Genomic DNA, 19,435 nt, shown 5'->3' on the forward strand with positions numbered 1-19,435 from the left:
TTTCTGAGTCCTTGCCAAAATGATGCCCTTAGAGAAATGCAATGGCAGTTGCTTCTTGTTTAAAGTAGTGGAGCGATTAGGAATGCCCTTAGGCCCAACCCCAAAACTCTTAAATGTGGTCCGGTATAAACTTTCGGACAGATTTAAGAGTCCCGTGCGCCATAATATTGCCACATTAGCATCATTTTTTTTACACTAATGTGGCGATATTATGGCAACAACGCCACACCAGAATTACTTTGTAACCCCTTGCGCCACATTATGCCTGCGCCAGGCATAATGTATGCAAGGGGTGCGTTCTCCCGTTAGGGGGTCTGAAAAAAATGGTGCAAAGAAATCTAAAAGATTTCTTTGCGTCGTTTTTTTTGGGGCATTTTCAACCCCTGCTCAGAGCCGGCATTAAATTGGGCACCATTATTTCTAATTGGCCCCTATGTAGTGTTGTGGGTTAGCGCCAAAAGGGCCGCAAGGAAAGTGACGCTGCACTGGGTGCCGACCCACTTTTGTTAAATCTGCCCCTTTGTTTATAATGGGACATGAGTAAGAGCTCTGGAGTTAAGGCTGAAGGCCGTGCAAATTGCTCACACTGCCTAGCAGTGGGTAAAACAAAACAGCACAGTAAATTAAAAAAGAAAACATACTTATCTAGTCTGGTCCTCTCCGTACGGCAGCAAGGGGGTCTCTGAGCCAACTCCTCTCTACCAGTCCTCTAATTCCAAGGAAAAGGTGAGTGTCAGATTGCAGTGTGCCTCACCCTGTTTGCATCTTACATATGGCCCTCAGTTTCTTGGAAAAGGTATTTGATCGCCTTTGTGGGCCCAAAATTATAAAATAAATTGGGCCCAAAGTAATAAAATATTTGTATGTAAGACTTACTCCTTTGTTGTTGAAAATAACAGATTAAGGGCCTCATTTACAAGGCCCTAGCTGCTCACTAAGCCACCAGAGCGTCTTTTTTTATGCTCAGGTGGCCTAGTGTGCCGGCCCATATTTACAAGGCCACGCAAATCCACCTTGCATGACTTTTCATGGCCTTGTAAACATGGCCCCCTTTCACGCATTACTCTGTGTGAAAGGGGTTTTCCATTGGTGTTGCTGTGGATGTTCCCACGCAACACCCATGGAACATGACGGAATCTGACGCATTCCCAGAGTTACAAGGCTGAGTATGCGTAGGATTCCCATGCCACCTCAGGGTTGGTGTTAAAGTGGAGCAACGGGGAGAAATAATGTTATTTCTCCCCATTTTTTTTCCTCTTTCTATGTGTGCTGCATTCTGCAGCTCACAAAGAAAGAGGAAATAATAGTTTATATGCAAGAAGGTGTCTCAACCTGCACATAAACCATCATCCCTGCAGCGCAGGCACCATCGTGCAATGCGCCTGCGTTGACGCTAGGCAGCAGTTTGTGTGCCAGTGCTGAGAAAAGTAAATATGACGCATCCCTGCACTTTCAAAACGCGCAGCAAGCTGGCTTGCAGTGTCATGCTGCGTCATTTCCTTGTAAGTGAGGCCCTAAGTTCATAAACTGCCTTTTTGGTCTAGAAATTTGTATTTACTGTACGCGAGGATGTCCATTCATTAGCTAGTATTCCCACACAAAAAAACAGTAAAAGTTATTGTGTTTACAGTTCTTCACAGATTAAGTCACTAGTAGATCTGTCACTATTCTGGGCAAATAAACCTATTCTTTGTAATCCTTGCAGGGTTTAATGCATGAATAATATGAAATATTTTAATGTCTTTCTTTGCAATTGAAACAATACTCTGAATTCATTCAAACATCTTTTATGGGGGGAAGTTTTATCTCTTGTATAGTGAAATTATTTCTTGGGATTGTTTTGAAATTACTATCTGATCATTCCTTTGGCTTAGAAGACCCATATCCTAATATGAATTGGCCCAGCCACAATCCCCGCACCCTCTCGCTTTATGCATCTTGGAAAAATACACCAGAAAGAAACAAGACAAAAGCCAGTATTTCTTGCTCAATGATTTATTGAGTACACAGTTTTTTGTTCCACTCCATGTACTGTACCGTTCCATACACACACGCGCACACACAGACTGCCACAAAAGATGCATATACTCCCTTTCCTCCATTTGTGGAGAAAAACGAGAACGATATGTTATATATATATATTTTTATATATCTTATAATCATTATTTGTTCACGTATTTCAATATTTATGTTCCTTTGTATTTTTTTTTTAAATACATACACCTGACCACCACAATCTTGCATTTTTTTTTTTACATTTGTCTTTGAACAAATCACGAAAAAAAATTCAACACAGATTAATTTGTTAGGTAAAAAACACAGCATGCCCGGACGCCACAACACTGGTACTACCACAGACTGGTGACATCTACCTGGGCAACAGGGCTACGAGAGGTTGGGGGAAAAATGTTTGACAGGGATCTATGAAGTGTGGAAGTGTTTCATGAGCAAGTGGGTCTTAAAAATAGACTATGTAATGTGTCTTTGTGCATATATTTTAGAAAGAGCTTAGATTCTCTCTCCTCTGGCTGTGTTTTAACATTCAGTATTGACAGCACACTCACACACACCTGCAGGCAGGGGCTTGCCGGAGAGGGGACAGGTTCTTGGCACGCCCAGCGCTCCGCCCATGGGTTGTACATGCTGTGTAAATTTTAGGGCATGGAAAATGTTGTCTACCATGCTACTGACCAAAAAAGAGAACAAAGATAGTGTCCCTATAGAGACAAAGAGTATGGGACAGTCCACATGCATCGTGCATCAGAAGGTATGTGGAGTTGGACTCCTGGGTTGCCTGCATATCATGACTCTCGGTCCCACCTCGGACACTTCCAGAGGTGCTCTAATGATTCTCAGTGGCAAAGATCCTGAAAAAACCTACATCCCTGGAGAGTTTTTCTGCTGAAATATGACTGTTACATGGCAGGCAAATACCAGATTTGCTTTGCCATCAGCAATGCCCATTGTCCTGTCCACTTGAACATACAAAAGAGACATTATGGAGTTATCTTGTTTATTCAGGACGAGGGTCCTCTTTATGGAGTAAAACATTTCTGCCTGACTTACAGAGGAAGACTGCCTTTCCGCACGCAGATGTTGAATTCAACTTTCATCGACAGAAGGGAAAGCAAAGCCCTCATTGGCTGCAAAGAAGGATGCAGGATCACATAGGTGTAATGTCTCACAGCTGGTGATAAGTTGTTATTGATAATCGTGTGGCGCAATAACGCCATCCTATTGGTTTCTCAGGAAAGGTGGCAATCCAGTGGCAACCGTTGTATGAGACAGAGTGTTGGTCAGTTATCACATGACCACTGCAATGAACAGTCTGAGCCCTGAAACAACAAAACACATCGCTTTGACTGTGGCACTGAGAGGAGTCTGCACAATATTGGGGATGCTTGCACTATTTAGTTATCCTGGTCTTGGCATCATGAGCAATCATGAATCATCGCAAGTTATAAGTTGTTATGAATGAGTAACAAGTAATTTGTAGGTATGCGGGTTAAATTCTTTTGTTCTTGTGTCCTTGCAGAAGAAAGTCACAATCAGCATGAGTTTCGCCCCTTAAGATGCAAAGGCCTGGGGCTTTTTCAGGGCCTTTTAGTGGATGTAAGGAATTTAAATTTTTATTGCAGGTGCACACTATTTGATGGATAACCAGTTTTGTGATGGTTGTACATGTGATATTCTCAGGGCTTAATGTCCAATATGTTGTCACACTGAAGGAGGATTCTGTGGTCAAGTAGTCAGAGTGATGCAAGTCTTGCGCTGTTTGTTCGCCCTAATAAGGTATGATGCCAAGATACCAACCAATTGATGAATCCATCACTAGTATTGTCTTTACCCGTTGATATTGGTACTGTGGGGAGACGTCCGTAACCACTATGAAATTACTAAAGCACATCTAACCACATACCTTAGTCACGATGGCAATCATTAGAACCAATGAATCCAGAGGCTCTACACTCTTCTCTGTACTTAACTATAAATCAGTCTGTCTGTGCTCCTGTGTACGACTGGACAAGTGTGACTTAGTAAAAAGATATTAGTAATATATTTCACTAGGCCACATACTAATTGGCTGTTTTTTAAAAGGTGCCAGCATGTACTTTTCCCATTAGAATTTGTAGTCGGTTTGACATCTTAGACCTCCTTGACAGTTACTAAGAGCAGGTTTGCAATTAGGAGCATCATTTAGATAGACTTATTTTGAAATAATGCCAGTAAACGTCATATATTCAAGCGGAATACAGCTGGAAGTCTGTGTGTGGAGATGCTACAAATATGCACCATCATGTCCTTCTCTGAGACTGGACGATGAAACGACATTGTGCTCTGAAATAGATGACCTAGAGCCTCAGTTCTTCAGAAAGGGATCTACCAGTCAAGATCATACGGGCTTGCACCACTCAGGATTACTCATGCTGCAGTCATTGGAGCTATCTCACCAGCCTCGGGCAGCAGAACTACCTCCAGATCTAAGGAGGATGGAACCCTTCTTCAGGGATCGAATAACCTCCTTTAATCTGGAGGTAGTTCAGTTATCAGAGCTATCTTGTAAGATCCAAAATGCTCTGTGATTTGTCTTCAGATTTAAAAGGTCCTAAAAAGCAGGGCTATCTCCACAAATGGCACATGTTATACCCCCAGCGCACTCTACAACTTGAGCTTAAACCAAATCAAAGCATTTTGCTGGGAAACATTATCAGGTCAAATTACCAGGATTTTCCTCACAATCTGGGGTTCCGCTCCATTTGAATTTGCTTGACATAAACTTCACAACTAAACAAACAGCAACTCTGCAGGTGTGGGATGCATAAACAAAAACATTTTCCTCACACAGGATGTGATGTCACACAGGAGCCATATCACACATAACCATTAAACAGCATTTTACACCTGAACAGTAGTTTGTATATCGAAGATTATGGTTTGCCCAGGTTCCCATTTCAGATGAGTACATTGTTCTCTCTCTCTCTCTCTATCTCTCTATCTCTGTCTCTCATGTGCTCTCTCTCTCTCACTTGCCCTCTTTCTTCTTCTCTTGAATTTTCAAAAACCATGAGGGTGGCCTGGGTTGGCTACACGTACAGCTAGGTAACATTGCTTGAAAGAAAAACACTTGGCATGCGGCTATCGCTCAAAGATAGTACACAATCTCACATGGACACATGGGAGTCACTCTTCACTGGGCAAAGGGTACATGAGGAGACGGGTCGGCGCAGGCAGGTGACTGGGAACTTGTTGAACATCGAATCCTCTTGCTGGACAGAGTGAAGAAGGAGGAAAGGGAACAAAGGAGAAGTGTAAAAGGGACCAGAGTATGGTCCAAGGGACGGAAGATCTCCAAAGTCCCTTCAGTCGGAGAACAGGCTGGCGAAGGACTTCCTCAGGTTGCGGATGGTCTCGGCCTTCACCTCGTCCTGGCTAAGACTTGCTCGGGGACCCGAAGTGTCTGGAATGTTGAAGGTATTGGTGAGAGACTGGGATTTGCTGAAGGAAGCAATATGGGTGGGGTGAGATCGGGAAAAAAGGGAGAGAGAAGATTGAGAAGGAGGTGGAGAGGAGAAGGGGTGGAGTGGGGAGAAAGGAGGTGGAGAGAAACATAGAATTAAAGTCATGCAAAGGTAGAAATGAAGACAGAGGCAGTGCAACATGGCATCCTGCTGAGTGTCTGGAGAATATGGTAGAGAGCAGGAACTGGTGGGCTTAACCATCCTGCCCGGTGTCCTCGCTCTCATCCTCCCAAGAATTACTCATGTTGAAACATCTCTTCTCCAGAGGAAAGCATGGTCACGGCAATTAGGGATAAACATGATGGCGTTATCTGGAGAATACCTCATTACTGAACAATTCTTATAAGTGGCCTACCTCTCTAAAGATGGACACATTAGGATAGCAGAGATAAGCTTACCTTAAATCTGACTATATATTAATTTCCTAAGAAATGGGAACTCTGGGGACAGTAGAGATGTCCTGGTCAGGGCCAGTTCTTGTTAGAGAAATTACTTCCATACAAATGGACACTAAGCAACTTTGGAAAGGTGTCCTTGTTAAGGTACTGCTCTTATTAGGTGTATTACAACCCTAAGGATAGATATTGTGGGACCCTGAAGAGCTAACCCAAGTGCAGACTGTTGTGTTACCCTCTTGTAATATTATCTAATGCAATGGTGGCGGTCCTAATCAGGAAACTATTCTTGTATGAGGATAACTTCCATGGGATGGGTGTCTTGATCCAGAGTGCTAGGCTTAGAGGAGAAGTGTTCTTATGAGGTAACTTCCTTAGTAAAAGTCATGCTGCAACAGCAAAAATTGCCTTATTCGGGAAGTAATTACTTCCTTTTAAAAAGAATCACTTATATATTGAGGGACAAACTGGGAATGGGGGAGCTGCAGTTATCTTGGTAAAGAATTGTTACTTACCTGTAGAAATAGCTTGGCAGGTTGAGACTATTCTTGAGTCAAATGCTGGTCATCATTCCATAATCTAATGGCTGGACTGGGAAAACCATTTTGTACTTTGGGTTAAGTTGTTTTGTGGGGAGGGGCACAATAGGCACAGTCATTAGGACTCATATTGGTATTAATCTGAAACCCACAAAGTTACAACATACCTGCCAACTTCAGTTTTGACGTTTCCTAACAGTGTGGCATATGCCCCCTCGGATACCTTGGTATTACAGAAGGGCCTGCAGACACGTGTGCGATCCCTTTTCTAATACACAGTGCTGGTGTACACGTAGCACCAGGGCTATCCTAAAGGGTTGTTCCCACATTTGTATAGGGGTGTGGTCCCATGCAAATGAGGGAAACGCTTCCCTTCTGGCCTCTGTATTATGGGCACGGAGATGGAGGCAAAGAGGCCATCAGGAGATACACTGACTATGTACCACAAAAAGGTGGCACTTTGTCAGTGAACCCCTGAGGGTGTCCCCCCGGGAATAAGGAAAAGGTTTTTATGGGCCACACCAGACGTCCCCTTGTGGGCGGCTGCAGTCACTAACTGCACCTGCTTGAAGGGATGGCTCTTTCTCTCTCGAAATGCAGGCTAGGTGCTCCCTCACTGTGAAAGGCAGACCAGCTTACTTCAATCAGCCTCAACTAATGTGCTGCCCCACGGTAGCACAAGTTCACTGCTTATATTATCAATAATGGGGCTAACTGTAATTTTTGGGTCTGGCGTGCTTAGTTGCAGGTAAGACACACACAGGGACAGTGTGTCCTTATTGTGATAAGGGCCCATACACTTTAAAATTCTAATATGACAAATTTGCGAAATAACAATCAACCAAAGTTCTGAAGATATTCTGAAAGTATACTAAAATGGGTGGGCAACATATTTAACTTTCCAAAAAATGCAGTTAGTATTAAACTATGCTTGAAATTGATGGTGGAAGAGGTGGTCGCTGTTCTACTTGAAACCCAGAGAGAAAATGCTTCCATTTTATAAGGTGCATGTTGTTGGCCTGTGAGCCTACCCTTGTAATGGCCATACATTTTGTAGGATATTAAAATATGTCAAGATGCTTCAGTAGCCAGGCTGACAAACTGAGTGCCTTGGGCCCAGATTTATGATTATTTAATGCAACGCAATGCAGACACCTTGCTGCGTTGCGCGTAAGGGAGGAGGGGCAGTTATGTACCAAGGCATGGCGCATTCCTAATCTCTCTCTCTCTGCACTGGAACATTCAGTTGAGCCTAGCACCAATGCAGGCATGCTTGCGCCATGGTGCATTACAGGAAGGACTGTTTTTATGGAGTAAAGGACACCTTCCTGCTCAAAAATAATCCGTAGAGACATTTTCTTACTCCTAAGTGTACTGCCGATTGCAGCACATGTAGAAAGAGAAAAAAACAAGGAGAATAAAGATATTTCTCCTTTTCGTGCCTCTTCTGGGAAGGTGTACAATTCTGATGCATTCCCAGGTGTACTAGTGTTGCTAAATCTGGGAATGCTTCAGAATACCTGGGGAAATGGGTGGGAACACCCACGCTCCATCCATGTAACGCCTTCCTGGAGCAGTGTGATGCAAAGCATTGACTTGCGGCGCCTTGTGTTACACCAGATTTAACAAGCCACTCAGGGTGCCTCTGCGTGGCATGGTAAATCTCATTCTAGATTTTGCATCACCTTGCGTTGTGCAAGGGCGGCGCTACACCTTGATAAATCTGAGTCTTGATGTCTGAGTTCTTGACTTGTTGCTAGTGGTTGATGAGAAGTTTCAACAAAGGGAACCGATTCTTGTTCAGTGCTGATGTTAGGTTCATCAGGTTATATTATAGCAGTTGTTGTGTCTACAACGGAGTTACAAGTATCAACATCATGGGCCTGATTCACAAAGGTAAACTTAGACCAAAAGTCTAGGCTTAGAGCAAAACTTTAAGTTTAGACCTAAAGTCTAACTTTACTCGTAGTAAACTCACACTTTTGGTGTAAGTTTAGGCTTTTGGTGTAAGTTTAGCCCAAAAGTCTAAACTTACACCAGAAGTCTAACTTTACTCCTAGTCTTGAAGTAAAGTATTGTTTTAGTGTTGTGTGTGGAAATCTACAGAACCTAGCTCTGAAGGAGAGTATGGAATGTCTAATGGCATGCCACTTAAGGACAAGCTCTGGGTGAGACCAAACTCCCTTGATTTGTATGTCCCATGTATGATTGCCCAGCCTGCTTGTGAGACATCTGTTATAGTTATCCTTGTTGGGGCTGGAACTCCACTAATCCTTCCTCTTACGGTATATTTTATGGTGTTCACCACCACAAGTTGGTATTATTTTTGTATTATACATCAAACATTCACTAGAATCTCTAGTACTCAGAGTTTAGAACCACTCTTCAAGTGGCTTTATGTGTAGGCAGGATGGATACCAGGAGAAAGCAGGGAGCTCTCATGGCCAACACCATCATTACAGTTCTCCTGAAACATCTGGTAAAGGGCAACCAGGCTTTGGAATGCTAGAGGTCTCTCTAAAGTCAGAGTTATCACCTCTTGGTCTTGATACCTGCAACCAAAGGTTTATGGTGCATCCGGGGGTTGAAGAAGATTTGGGAAGGTTGACTTTGAGGCCTAACTTGTATGACTGTTGATTACCTTGCTGACTCAGCATTGGTTAAAATACTTTATCAAGGTACAGTTATCCAGTAATCAATACAGATGTGAAGCGTGACAAACTAGAGTGCTGAAACCACTGACCAACATTTGGAGAATATTCTTTGTGGAGACTATAATCTAAAAGGAAAGACAAGGAACTGTTATTGCTTCTGTTCTGCCACAAAGTGCTAGTATTTTTGCCATTTTGGATGCACTGAGAAATGCAGTACCTAAACACTACAGTAGCTAGGAAACCACCTTCCTCGAAGACAAGAATAGTGTCCTTGAGTGTATTCATTTTGAATTTATTGGTTCCTTATTGATCAGTGGTAATAATGAAGGTCAAGATTTTGCTTTAATAAGACCAATCTTTCAACTATTAATGTAATGGCACTTTTTTCAATGACACTTCCATCTCTTCTAAAATAAATTAGATCAAGGCAGCATTCTGGTCCAAAACCCGATCTCTTAGGGCTTTTCTCTATGGATTAGAATGTTTTATGAGCTCAAGCTCAATCACACTTTTTGAGAATGGACTCAACATGTTGGTCCTTATGTCATCTTTCCACTGTGACTTTTTCCACAATATGTGCTTTGTCTCATATCGGTGTAGAAGATTTGGTATCCTATGCATGTTTGTTTGGGTCCAAAGCCTCCAACATTCATTTTGGACCTGTCCATAATTTTTATGGCATTTTTTGACCAGTTGGCCTCTTTGGAAGATTATCGGCTTGTGTTGCTTCTGTACACCTTCATGGCTCCGCTTTAGGAGCCAATTCAGCTTCCCCAGTTTCTTATGTTTTCTTACCTATTTGTGGGCCTAAGTTCTCTGGTGCTAGCTCCAAAAGCTGCACACCACTCCAGCTCAGTGGTGACACCATTGCTTAAAATGCTCAGCAGTTTTCTTTCTGGATTTTCAAGGATGTTGGTCATACAGTTGCAAAAGACTTACTCTTATTGTCATGACTGTCCCACAGGATACACAAATCTCTCAATTTCTGTGTGAGCTTAACCATAGATCTTGGCAGCTACACTGTGGGCCGAACCTAAAATGCATTCTAGACATAACTAACCTCAAACATCCCTCAACAAAGCACAAAAAAAAATATTGCAGACTTAAATTCCTAAGTCTCTGTACAAAAGTCCATTTCCTCCAATGTTGCTGTTATCTTGGTTTGTTTTCAAGCTGGGCACTGCTGAAACATCGGTCGTCAGAATCTTGGAATGTTTTTCAAATTCACTCATGAATTTGTTTCAAAGCCCTATGGCCGAAAAAAGACTCTGAAGATGACAGATATGTTGTCAAACATTGTCGGCTTTTTGTTTGAATCATAAAGACTAGGACCATTGTCCACGCCCCAAAGACAATACAATTCATATTAACCCAATGAGTTTCTGAGCCCAACCACTAGATGGTGGAATGATGCACAGCATGTGAATCTAGAAAGAGGTTCTCACTGAAAGCTCTTCTTATTACAGGTAATAATTGCATATGGATGGAAACACACTAGTCATTAGGAGGGAATTCCAGTTGATTCTCGTGCAACTTCCTCATCTTAATAAATCCTCTTAGGTAAATATAAGCTTACTTTAATGCCTCTCCTATAGCAACTTATCAGACCCATGGAGTAAGCATGTGGAATCAAACTAGGAAAAGCTACGTAAAAGCCACCTGATTGGCATGCTGACTACGTCTGAGTGCAGTTTGCTCATAGTGTGCTCATCAGTATGTGAAGCACCACAATGGCCTGACTAATTAGTGAATATAGTGAGGGGAGGAAGAACATGTGCAAGCTCATGGATTAGCACACAAAGGGTACTGAGTAGATCGTTGCTCATACCCTCTGAGGCTTAGCCAGATGTTTAGTAAAGATAAAGCCAGCTGTGAGCAAGCAGAGCCATTCATTCATGCAAACTGCCTTCCACATTAAAGATCCCTCAAGCAGTGAATGCAAAAGCATGAAGACAGAAAAAAAGACGAATCAGAGAAGGCATTCGGCCCACCAAGAAAATCGAGAACACTTACTTGAGTTGTGGGTGCGATGGAGCAAAATCTTGGCTGGGCTTCTGGGCTACCTGAGGCTTTGGTTGGCTTGGTGGACGGTTCTGCTGTGGTGGCTGCCCCATCCCCACAGGTCCCTGCCCCTGGGTGCTTGGCCGTGGTTGCTGTGTTGTTGGCTGCATGGGTCTTGGCTGCTGGCCAGGAGGTGCTCCTGGACCAGTATGGCGCTGTTGTTGTGGGGACTGGGAGCCGGGACCTGTCTGACGCTGCTGCTGGGGGGGAGGGGCACCTTGACCAGACTGACGGACTTGCTGAGCTCCGGGACCAACAGGCTTCTGTTGTTGCTGCTGGGGGGTAGGTTGTCCTACTGGTCTCTGTTGAGGACCTGTGGGAGCTCCAGAGCTGGGAGGCCTCTGCTGCTGTTGCTGCTGCGGTTGCTGTTGCTGGGGTGGTTGCGATCCTCCTGGTTTCTGAGGATGCTGCATAGGTTGCCCTGGCTGCCTCTGCTGCTGTGGTGGCTGCTGCTGGGGACCACCTGTCTGGCTTCTTTGTTGCTGGGGAGAATGCGGCCCTGGAGGTCCCTGCTGCCAGTGCATTTGGGGAGACTGCTGATCTGATCTAGGACTACCCTGCCTCTGTGGCTGAGGAGACTGGGGGCCTGGCATAGTTGGCCCTGGCTGTCTCAGTACCTGCTGCTGAGGTGGCTGCTGGGCCCCAGGGCCAACCTGGCGCTGTTGGGGTGGGCCCATTTGGCGCTGCTGCTGCTGGGGAGGAGGTTGCTGGGTAGTAGGACTTGGGAGACGCTGCTGGGGATTGGCGGGCTGGGGAGTAAGGCCCTGGAGCTGCTGTCCCTGTGGGGAAGGCCTTTGTTGGGATTGGGGGCCTTGGCGTTGTGGACCTGAAGAAGGAGGCTGAGGTCCACCTGTAAAGACAGGAAAGTAGGGGACAATTAAAGCATCTAATAGCTTTCATCACCTCCGCTATTACCATAAATGCAACACAAGGACCAAAAGATGCATCTTCATGCCAGTGACTTGAACTTCTAGCGATCACCTGATATCAAGAACGCTCAAGCGTGCTATAATTTAGGACACCCGGGACTCAGAACCACATCAAAGGAAGGAACTCTTAGCAGCTATTTGGTAATAACAAGAGGTGCAATTAGAAAGGGCCACAGTGACCAAATACCAAGTAAGAGAAAGAGGCTTTGAGGTTCCCAGAAGATATCACAAAACCACAAGAGGTGCAATCACAAAGGACACTACGGATCCGTACCAATAGCCCACATGATATTACAGAGCTACAAGAGGTACAATCGCCAAGACCAATACGGACCGAGTACAAAGTCTGTAGGTTGAATTTTTAGCAAAAACACAGCCTAATGCATCCAGCCTAGTATCATAGAATCTGACGAAGCAGGAGCATCACAGGACTACAGAGGACATAGACCTTAGCCCCAAGCCAGTGACTGAAGTCTGCAGCATCCCCATAGATGTACCACAGAGATGACTGAGTTCAGTGAAAGCAAATACCTAAACTCCAAAACCAGCTTTATGTTTTTACTTGTCCTGTCCATATAAATGCAACTTTCATACTATATGATATGTACGATTATGCTGAACTCATAGCCAGACTGTCCATCTCACACAGGCTTTACCTACTGATAATGGATCAGTATTGGCATCACAGCATCACTCTGGTTCTTTTCATGCAGACTGCTCTACAGAAACTGGCTTATAAGCATCAGGCTCTCCTCCTCATGTAGGCTACACCTGGGTTAGTGAGCCCATGCCTGGATTCCTAGCTTTACATCACTCTCAACCTCTTAGGCATGCTAGTCCCAGGGAAATGGCGCACCTTGATTCTGGTATACAAGCATCTGTCTGACACCTCAGGCAGGCTGTACCTACAGAAACTGTGCCCACACCTGGCATCCTAGCATCAGATTAATCTCACCCATTGAAGTACGTGATACCTATAGATAGTGTGGGTATGTCTACCATACCACTGTCAGCCTGGCTATTTGAGGAGGTGAGCCCTAGAGAGATTGTTCTAGACGCTACTGCCCTAGCATCAGCGCACCTCTCAGAGGCAGGCGATAACTCTGTGCTCCATCCTGAGCCCTGATTTATACTTGTTGGTGCAAAACTGCACTAATACAGTTTTGCACCAAAAAGTTTAGCACCAGCCTGCACCATTTCTGTGCACCAGCCGGGCACCATATTTATGGAATGGTGCAAACCGGCGCAAAGGGTAGGCTAGCGTTAAAAAAATGACGTTAGTCGGGTGGGGCTGACAGTATGGAAGAAGGGGGTTTTGCATCAAAAAGTGATGTTCGGCAGGTTACAGTAAAAAACAAATGACTCTAACCTGCCTAGAGTCATTTTCTGACAAAAAAACATCAATACCACATGACACCTGTCTTATAAAAGACAGGAGTCATGCCCACCACCCCAATGGCCAGCAGAGAGGACCAGGGTCCCCTGGGCATGGTCACTGCCTTGACATCAACCTTGCCTTATTAAAAATAAAAACCTCATCCTACTGACCCTGTGCCTAACAGTGGCGCCCCACCATCTATATGACCTTCTCAGGCAGGCCATACCTATAGACACTGAGTCTAACAGCATCCCTTTATCAGCCTTCACCTCGGAGGCCTGGGCCCTGCTATCATCCCAGCTCCAATACTTCGCCTTTATTTCGAGTGCCACAGTCTGTCCGCCATTACTTAGACACTTCGGCCACTGCATCTGCTCTTAAGGTAATTAAATCAGTAGTTTGAATGCTTACTAAATAATTACATCGATTAAGAGTTAGTGTTCCCTATTTCATTTAATTCAAATTATTGTGTATTCAATTAATGTTAATATAATAAAACCTTAAACATTTATTACAGTTAGCATAGAGTTAGGATTTAATTCCCTGTTTTATTTTAATTTAATTTGACCTAATTTAATTAATTCCAATACTGTGATGCTTACGGTTTCGGTTAGGGTTACCTATCTTTAAGATATTTTCATTTAATTGAGTTTGATTAATATTAACAGGGTTGCTGTTTTTTTTTTTTTACCCCTTTTTGAATACGGGTATCATATTGGTTGTATGTGATTTAGTAGAAAAACAAATACTTAGAAATAATTTTACCTAAATGGTACAATCAACATTTTCAATAAGAATAGCATTTGCCATTCAGTAGATACCAGTTCATGGAATGTCCTTTTTAAATTCTTTTCAGGTGCTACATGTTAAGGAGATGCTGCCACTCATGTTGATTTGTTCAGTTGGATTCACAACAAGGTTTACATTTCGTTCACCCCCCACTTCCATCCTTCTCCCTGATATTCTGATTCCCTCTTTCCTCTACTTGTTTTCCTTCTGAACTCACTTCCTCACTCCGTCCTTGTGTTTTTTTACAGGTAGGCGGAACTCATGGAGTTTCACTCCATGGACTTTCACGGAGTTCCTTAAAAACCCCACCAGATTCTGTGGAGTTCTGCGAGCAGGGGATCCTGCTGATTTTTAGAGCTAGGACCTTGTTCTGCGCTGAGAAATCAGCATGAATGGCACCATGTGGTGCGCCAGGGGGGTGCTGGTGCTTGAGTTGGTTTTAATGCTGCTCACGCAGATTTTCTACCTGAGTGGCAGCTTTCCCAATGCGAATGGTTGTGACTGCCTACATTGAGAAACTCTTGCTGGGTGCCCTTCTAGCACCCAGAAATCGCGCTGGGGGACGCCAATTCTAGCTTGCATTTGCCAACTGACCTCTGGTGAGCTGCGCTCAAGACAAAACTCAGCCACTCAGCAGTCAGCCGAATTTGGCCAGAACTCTGTTACATGGGTAACGCGGAGTAGCCAAAACTCTACAAACTCTGCCGGCAGAGTGGAGTTTATCCCCCACCCCTAGTTTTCTTAAGGGGCCAACAATTTCAAACCCCCCTACTTCACCAATTTTTAAACATAGTTTATTTTCTTGTAACCCCAGGAGCCCCGGCTTCTCCACTTTTTTGAGGGAGACCGTCTTTCACACACACATTCCTCCTCTCAGTCGTTTCCCTATCCTGCCATCTTCTGCATTTGTCCCCTTAACTTTTTCCATTGTTTCAGTATAAAAAAAATGGGTATCTGTTTTTTTGGTTGTTAAACTGTATTTCTGTCAATTTCTTTTTTCACTAAATATTTTTTTGCTTATTTTGGTTCTGAAGAGGGATTTTCTAACATTTAGGGCCAGATTTATACTTTTTCACGCAAAACTGCATTAGCGCAGTTTTGTGTGAAAAAGTATAGTGCCGACTTGTGCCATTCCAAGACCCTGGCCAGGCGCCATATTTATGGAATAGCGCTAGCTGGTGCTATACTACTGGGACTTACCTGCGATGGGTCCCCCATCCCGTGGTGGCCCTCTGGTGTGGGTGGGTGGGGGTGACCCTGGGGCCGGGGAAATGCACCTTTGTGCAATTTCCATTGTCTCTGACCATGGAAATATGCCTACAGGTCCCCTTACACCTGCCCTTACCCAGGCGTTAAATAATGGGGGTAAGCAAGCTTAGCGCCATTATTTAAGGCCCCCACCCCCGTGCTGGATTTTAGCACAGGAGGATAAATATGGCGCAAAGGCCATATCGTCCTTTTGGGGATGGGAACGCCTACCTTGCATCTCATTGATGCAAGGTAGGTGTTCATGTCCCAAAAAACGACGTTAACAGGTTTGCACTTAATTAGCGTAAAGAAATTAGGCTAATTCAGCGCAAACCGAGTATAAATATAGCAGCATTTCTACAATTGTATTGGTTCACCTAGTGCACTGAGACTCGAAGATGGTAACGAGTGTAGTCTCGCTAGTTAACAAACATTCCAAATTCTACACTGTCACAAGTGTTATGTGGTTCATATAACAGCGAATGAGAAGTGGCTATCAACATCCCACTGGATACATTTTCGCATAAACAGTTCATGACACTTGTGGAGCTCAGTTGAATGGATAATTTAGAGTATTTTAATCACTAGTTAAAAATGTTAATTAGTAGTAAATGTACTCCAGCTCAAACCTGGAGTAAGCCAAGCAGCACACAGGGCCAGTCACTGGTACTACAACACCCCCTACATAGAAAATAATGCAAATATATAGAATACCAATGGAAATAATGTTAAAATAAATTTATTTATTTCAACGTTTTAGTATATATATATATATATATATTTAATTTGATGTTAAAATATATATAAATAAAGACAAATAATATTTTATGATAAAATATTTTAATAACCTTGTTTTAATTTTACAATCTTTTTGAATTATTTAATTAATTTATATCAATTCTATACTTAACTTTTTGTAATATTTAACAATTAGTACATATAATAATTTTACATTAGGTGGGATTTTAAAATAAGACTTAAAAAACAATTAAATGCAATATATTTAAATTCATTAAACAATTAAATTTGTGATTCACAATTAAGGTACTAGTGAAATGATTTTTGTATTTTATGCCATATTTAAAATACATATATAAAATTAATTCACATTAATATTTAGTATAAAAATGATTTTACTAATTTAAGTTTGATACGCTTTTCAAAATTTCCCTATATTTTACCCTCTATATGTGAAAAGTTACTATTTTAACTCTACACTTGAAAATTTTACCCTACCCCCACTTCAGCAGGTAGAGACATTTTAAAGTAAATTTACTCTAGGAAATGGTGAATCTTAAAATTAGTACATTTACCTCAAAGTGTAAGAGTAAACTTACACCTGTAGATTTACTCATGGTTCATAATCTCCAACTCTGTCTTTATTAAACTTCTCACTGGCACAATAGCACAGAAAGGCACAGTGCTGTACTGTTCAGGTGTAAAGATTTATATATGGTACTCAAGAGTACACTATTCATTCAAAGAGTTGTCTGGCATACTTCCATTCTGATTTGAGAAACAATCTGTAACAACTAAAAAATAATTATAGAAAATTATATACATTTATTTGATTTCTTTTGACAGGTATTTTGTTAAAAAGGAGAAAAAGTGGGGAACTATTTCTTAATTTTAAATCAATACACTATCTAATAGCATCAGGTAGGATGGTAAATGAATGAAAGAGAAATAAATAACTCATAAACCGATTCTAAAAAATATTTTAGAAAAGAAGTAGAATAACACTGTTATGACTGAATGAATGAATATTATACTGATATTTGGGACAGATCTCTTGCCAGAAGGAACGAGGGAGATCTGGTTTCCTTTATATGTCTCTTATATAAAATATTTGATCAAATGTGTATTAAAGTACTTTTCTTTTCACCAAGTAAACCACTGATTGAAATGGTAGCCGTATTGAGTGATATTGCTGTTGTTGCTGTGTTCTGTGTGTCTAGCTTTCACCACTGTCTTTAATAAGTTTTGGACTGCTCTCTGATGCTATCCTGAGAGTCACGTGCTAAAGACCAGTATGTGGCTCCCTGGGTTGGAGTTCAATAGTGCGGTGTGCCCACGGCACTAGTGATAAATTCCTCCAAATTATACAAATGGAGCCCAGTAACCTTGATTGTCCTGGGACTACCCAAACCAGGTCTCATTGTTACACATATCATTTAAAGGAGACTTCATCAAGATGAAAAGAACAAGTCAACCACTAGTTAAAGTGAGTGGCTCGATGAAGATACCAAATAAAGTTGACCATGTGTCCACTTATTGCCACTTCCACATTCATTCAATAAAGATGCAGACTATGTATAGAGTGATGCATCTGAGCTGTGTCATTCCAGAATAAATGAACTTTTGCTAATAATGTTCATTCTCAATCTTTTGCTCAGCACAAGTGGGGCAGATAGGAACTCTAGCTGTCTGAAACAAGGAATGTCATTCTTTTGAGTAATGCAGACTTCAGCACATGTTACTGACTGGTATCTGTGCATCAGCAGAGGATAATAAATAAAACAAATGACCAGCAAATCAGCAGAATTAGCAAACCATTAGTAAATCTATGTGAAAGCCAATCAGATGCATCAAAGAGTTACTGTTGAGAGAGTGAACACAGTATTCCCTGTGCTCAGACTCACTTTTTTATTTCTCAAGCGACTTACCATAGTGGGGGACTTTTCAACTCATGACCTAATTGGTACTTTTTTATCCTGATGAAGCTTTGTTACATTGATATGAAAGCCAAAACAGCTGTAGTACCTCCACTTACAATTTGAATCAAACATGAAAAGTGCATAGTTCATCAAAAAAAGGCACGCAAGTTAAACTTTATAACAGCAAAAACATTTGAATGAATAATATACATTTAAACTAGTGTACAAACGTATATGCTAGAGTTCTTCATTTATACAAGTATTATATTTTTCCTACTGATCTGTATGGAGGGGGTGCACAAGCACTTCAGTTTTTTTGAAGATACTTCCAACAAGTGTTTAACTCTACTGATCGAAAGGGTCAGCAATGTCCTGCTCCAGTACCATTTTAATTACTACCACCCATTGCCCATTTGACATTCAGCTCACTATTGGCTAATGTTCTGGTGTACGGTGTCTGTACAGATAGATACTCAACCCAGGGCACCACATGTTAACAGCTACACAGATCTCGCACCTTGAGGAGCTGGTCGTTGCTGCTGGGGGGGAGCAGACCCCGGCTGGACACCAGGCCCTGGCTTGGCTTGTGGAGGCTGAGCTTGCTGAGCCTGCAAGAGGATATTTCATACATTCATTTAGAAAATTTGGAGCCAAACCCGCCCTCTTCTCCATGCAATTTCCCCAACACATGATGTCAATGTTTCTGTACCTGTGAGTGCTGTCCTGACACTGAGCGCACAGGTGAAGGTGCAGGAGTGCGAGGGATAATGAGGTTCATCTTATTAACCACCAATTCCACGATCAGTTGGCGGTCTTCATCCTGGTGCTCACCAATCAGAGGCATTGAGGAGCCAGCAACCTAGATACACAGGAGCTAAGTTCAATGCTGTGCATGAATGGATACTTCTTCCAGCAAAATACTCTTACCTCACAGGCCACAGAAATAGCCCACACAGTTCTGCATTGCACCTCAAACCTCCAGCCAATGCTGTTCAACTATAAGGACCAGCACACACCTGCCAATGCTCCTTAGACCTATGTGAGCCTCTACAGCTGTAAATCATCCCTGACATAAGCCTATGGTCTTTTGGTGTTTAGCTCTGACCCTGTTCATCCTCAAACACAATTAAAGCCTTATCTATATATCTTCTCACCAGGCTTTTTGCTCCACAAATTCACCAATAAGAGCACTTCCAAGCAACTAGGGACTTCTGTAGAGTATAAGATTTGTAGTGCACGAAGGTAGCCCTCTCAGGCTTTGGTTAG

At 42.6% G+C, this 19,435-nt stretch overlaps 1 protein-coding gene across 2 annotated transcripts in view; it reads right to left on the reverse strand.

Moving 5' to 3' along the window:
• Nucleotides 1-1,981: 1,981 nt before the first annotated feature.
• Nucleotides 1,982-19,435, reverse strand: part of SYN1 (synapsin I) — a 391,962-nt gene continuing 374,508 nt past the window's right edge. Inside the window, exons 10-13 of one of the 2 annotated variants that reach the window (XM_069209651.1) lie at nucleotides 18,879-19,028; nucleotides 18,687-18,777; nucleotides 11,121-12,018; nucleotides 1,982-5,458 (exon numbers count right to left, since the gene is read on the reverse strand). In XM_069209651.1, coding sequence (XP_069065752.1) covers nucleotides 5,431-5,458; nucleotides 11,121-12,018; nucleotides 18,687-18,777; nucleotides 18,879-19,028 — 1,167 coding nt within the window. In that variant the 3' untranslated portion in view covers nucleotides 1,982-5,430. Of the gene's footprint in view, nucleotides 5,497-11,120; nucleotides 12,019-18,686; nucleotides 18,778-18,878; nucleotides 19,029-19,435 lie in introns of both variants that reach the window. The other variant, XM_069209650.1, reaches the window with a different exon arrangement.

This window comes from Pleurodeles waltl, chromosome 10 (assembly GCF_031143425.1).
Source record: "Pleurodeles waltl isolate 20211129_DDA chromosome 10, aPleWal1.hap1.20221129, whole genome shotgun sequence".
NCBI classification, from domain to species: Eukaryota; Metazoa; Chordata; class Amphibia; order Caudata; family Salamandridae; genus Pleurodeles; species Pleurodeles waltl.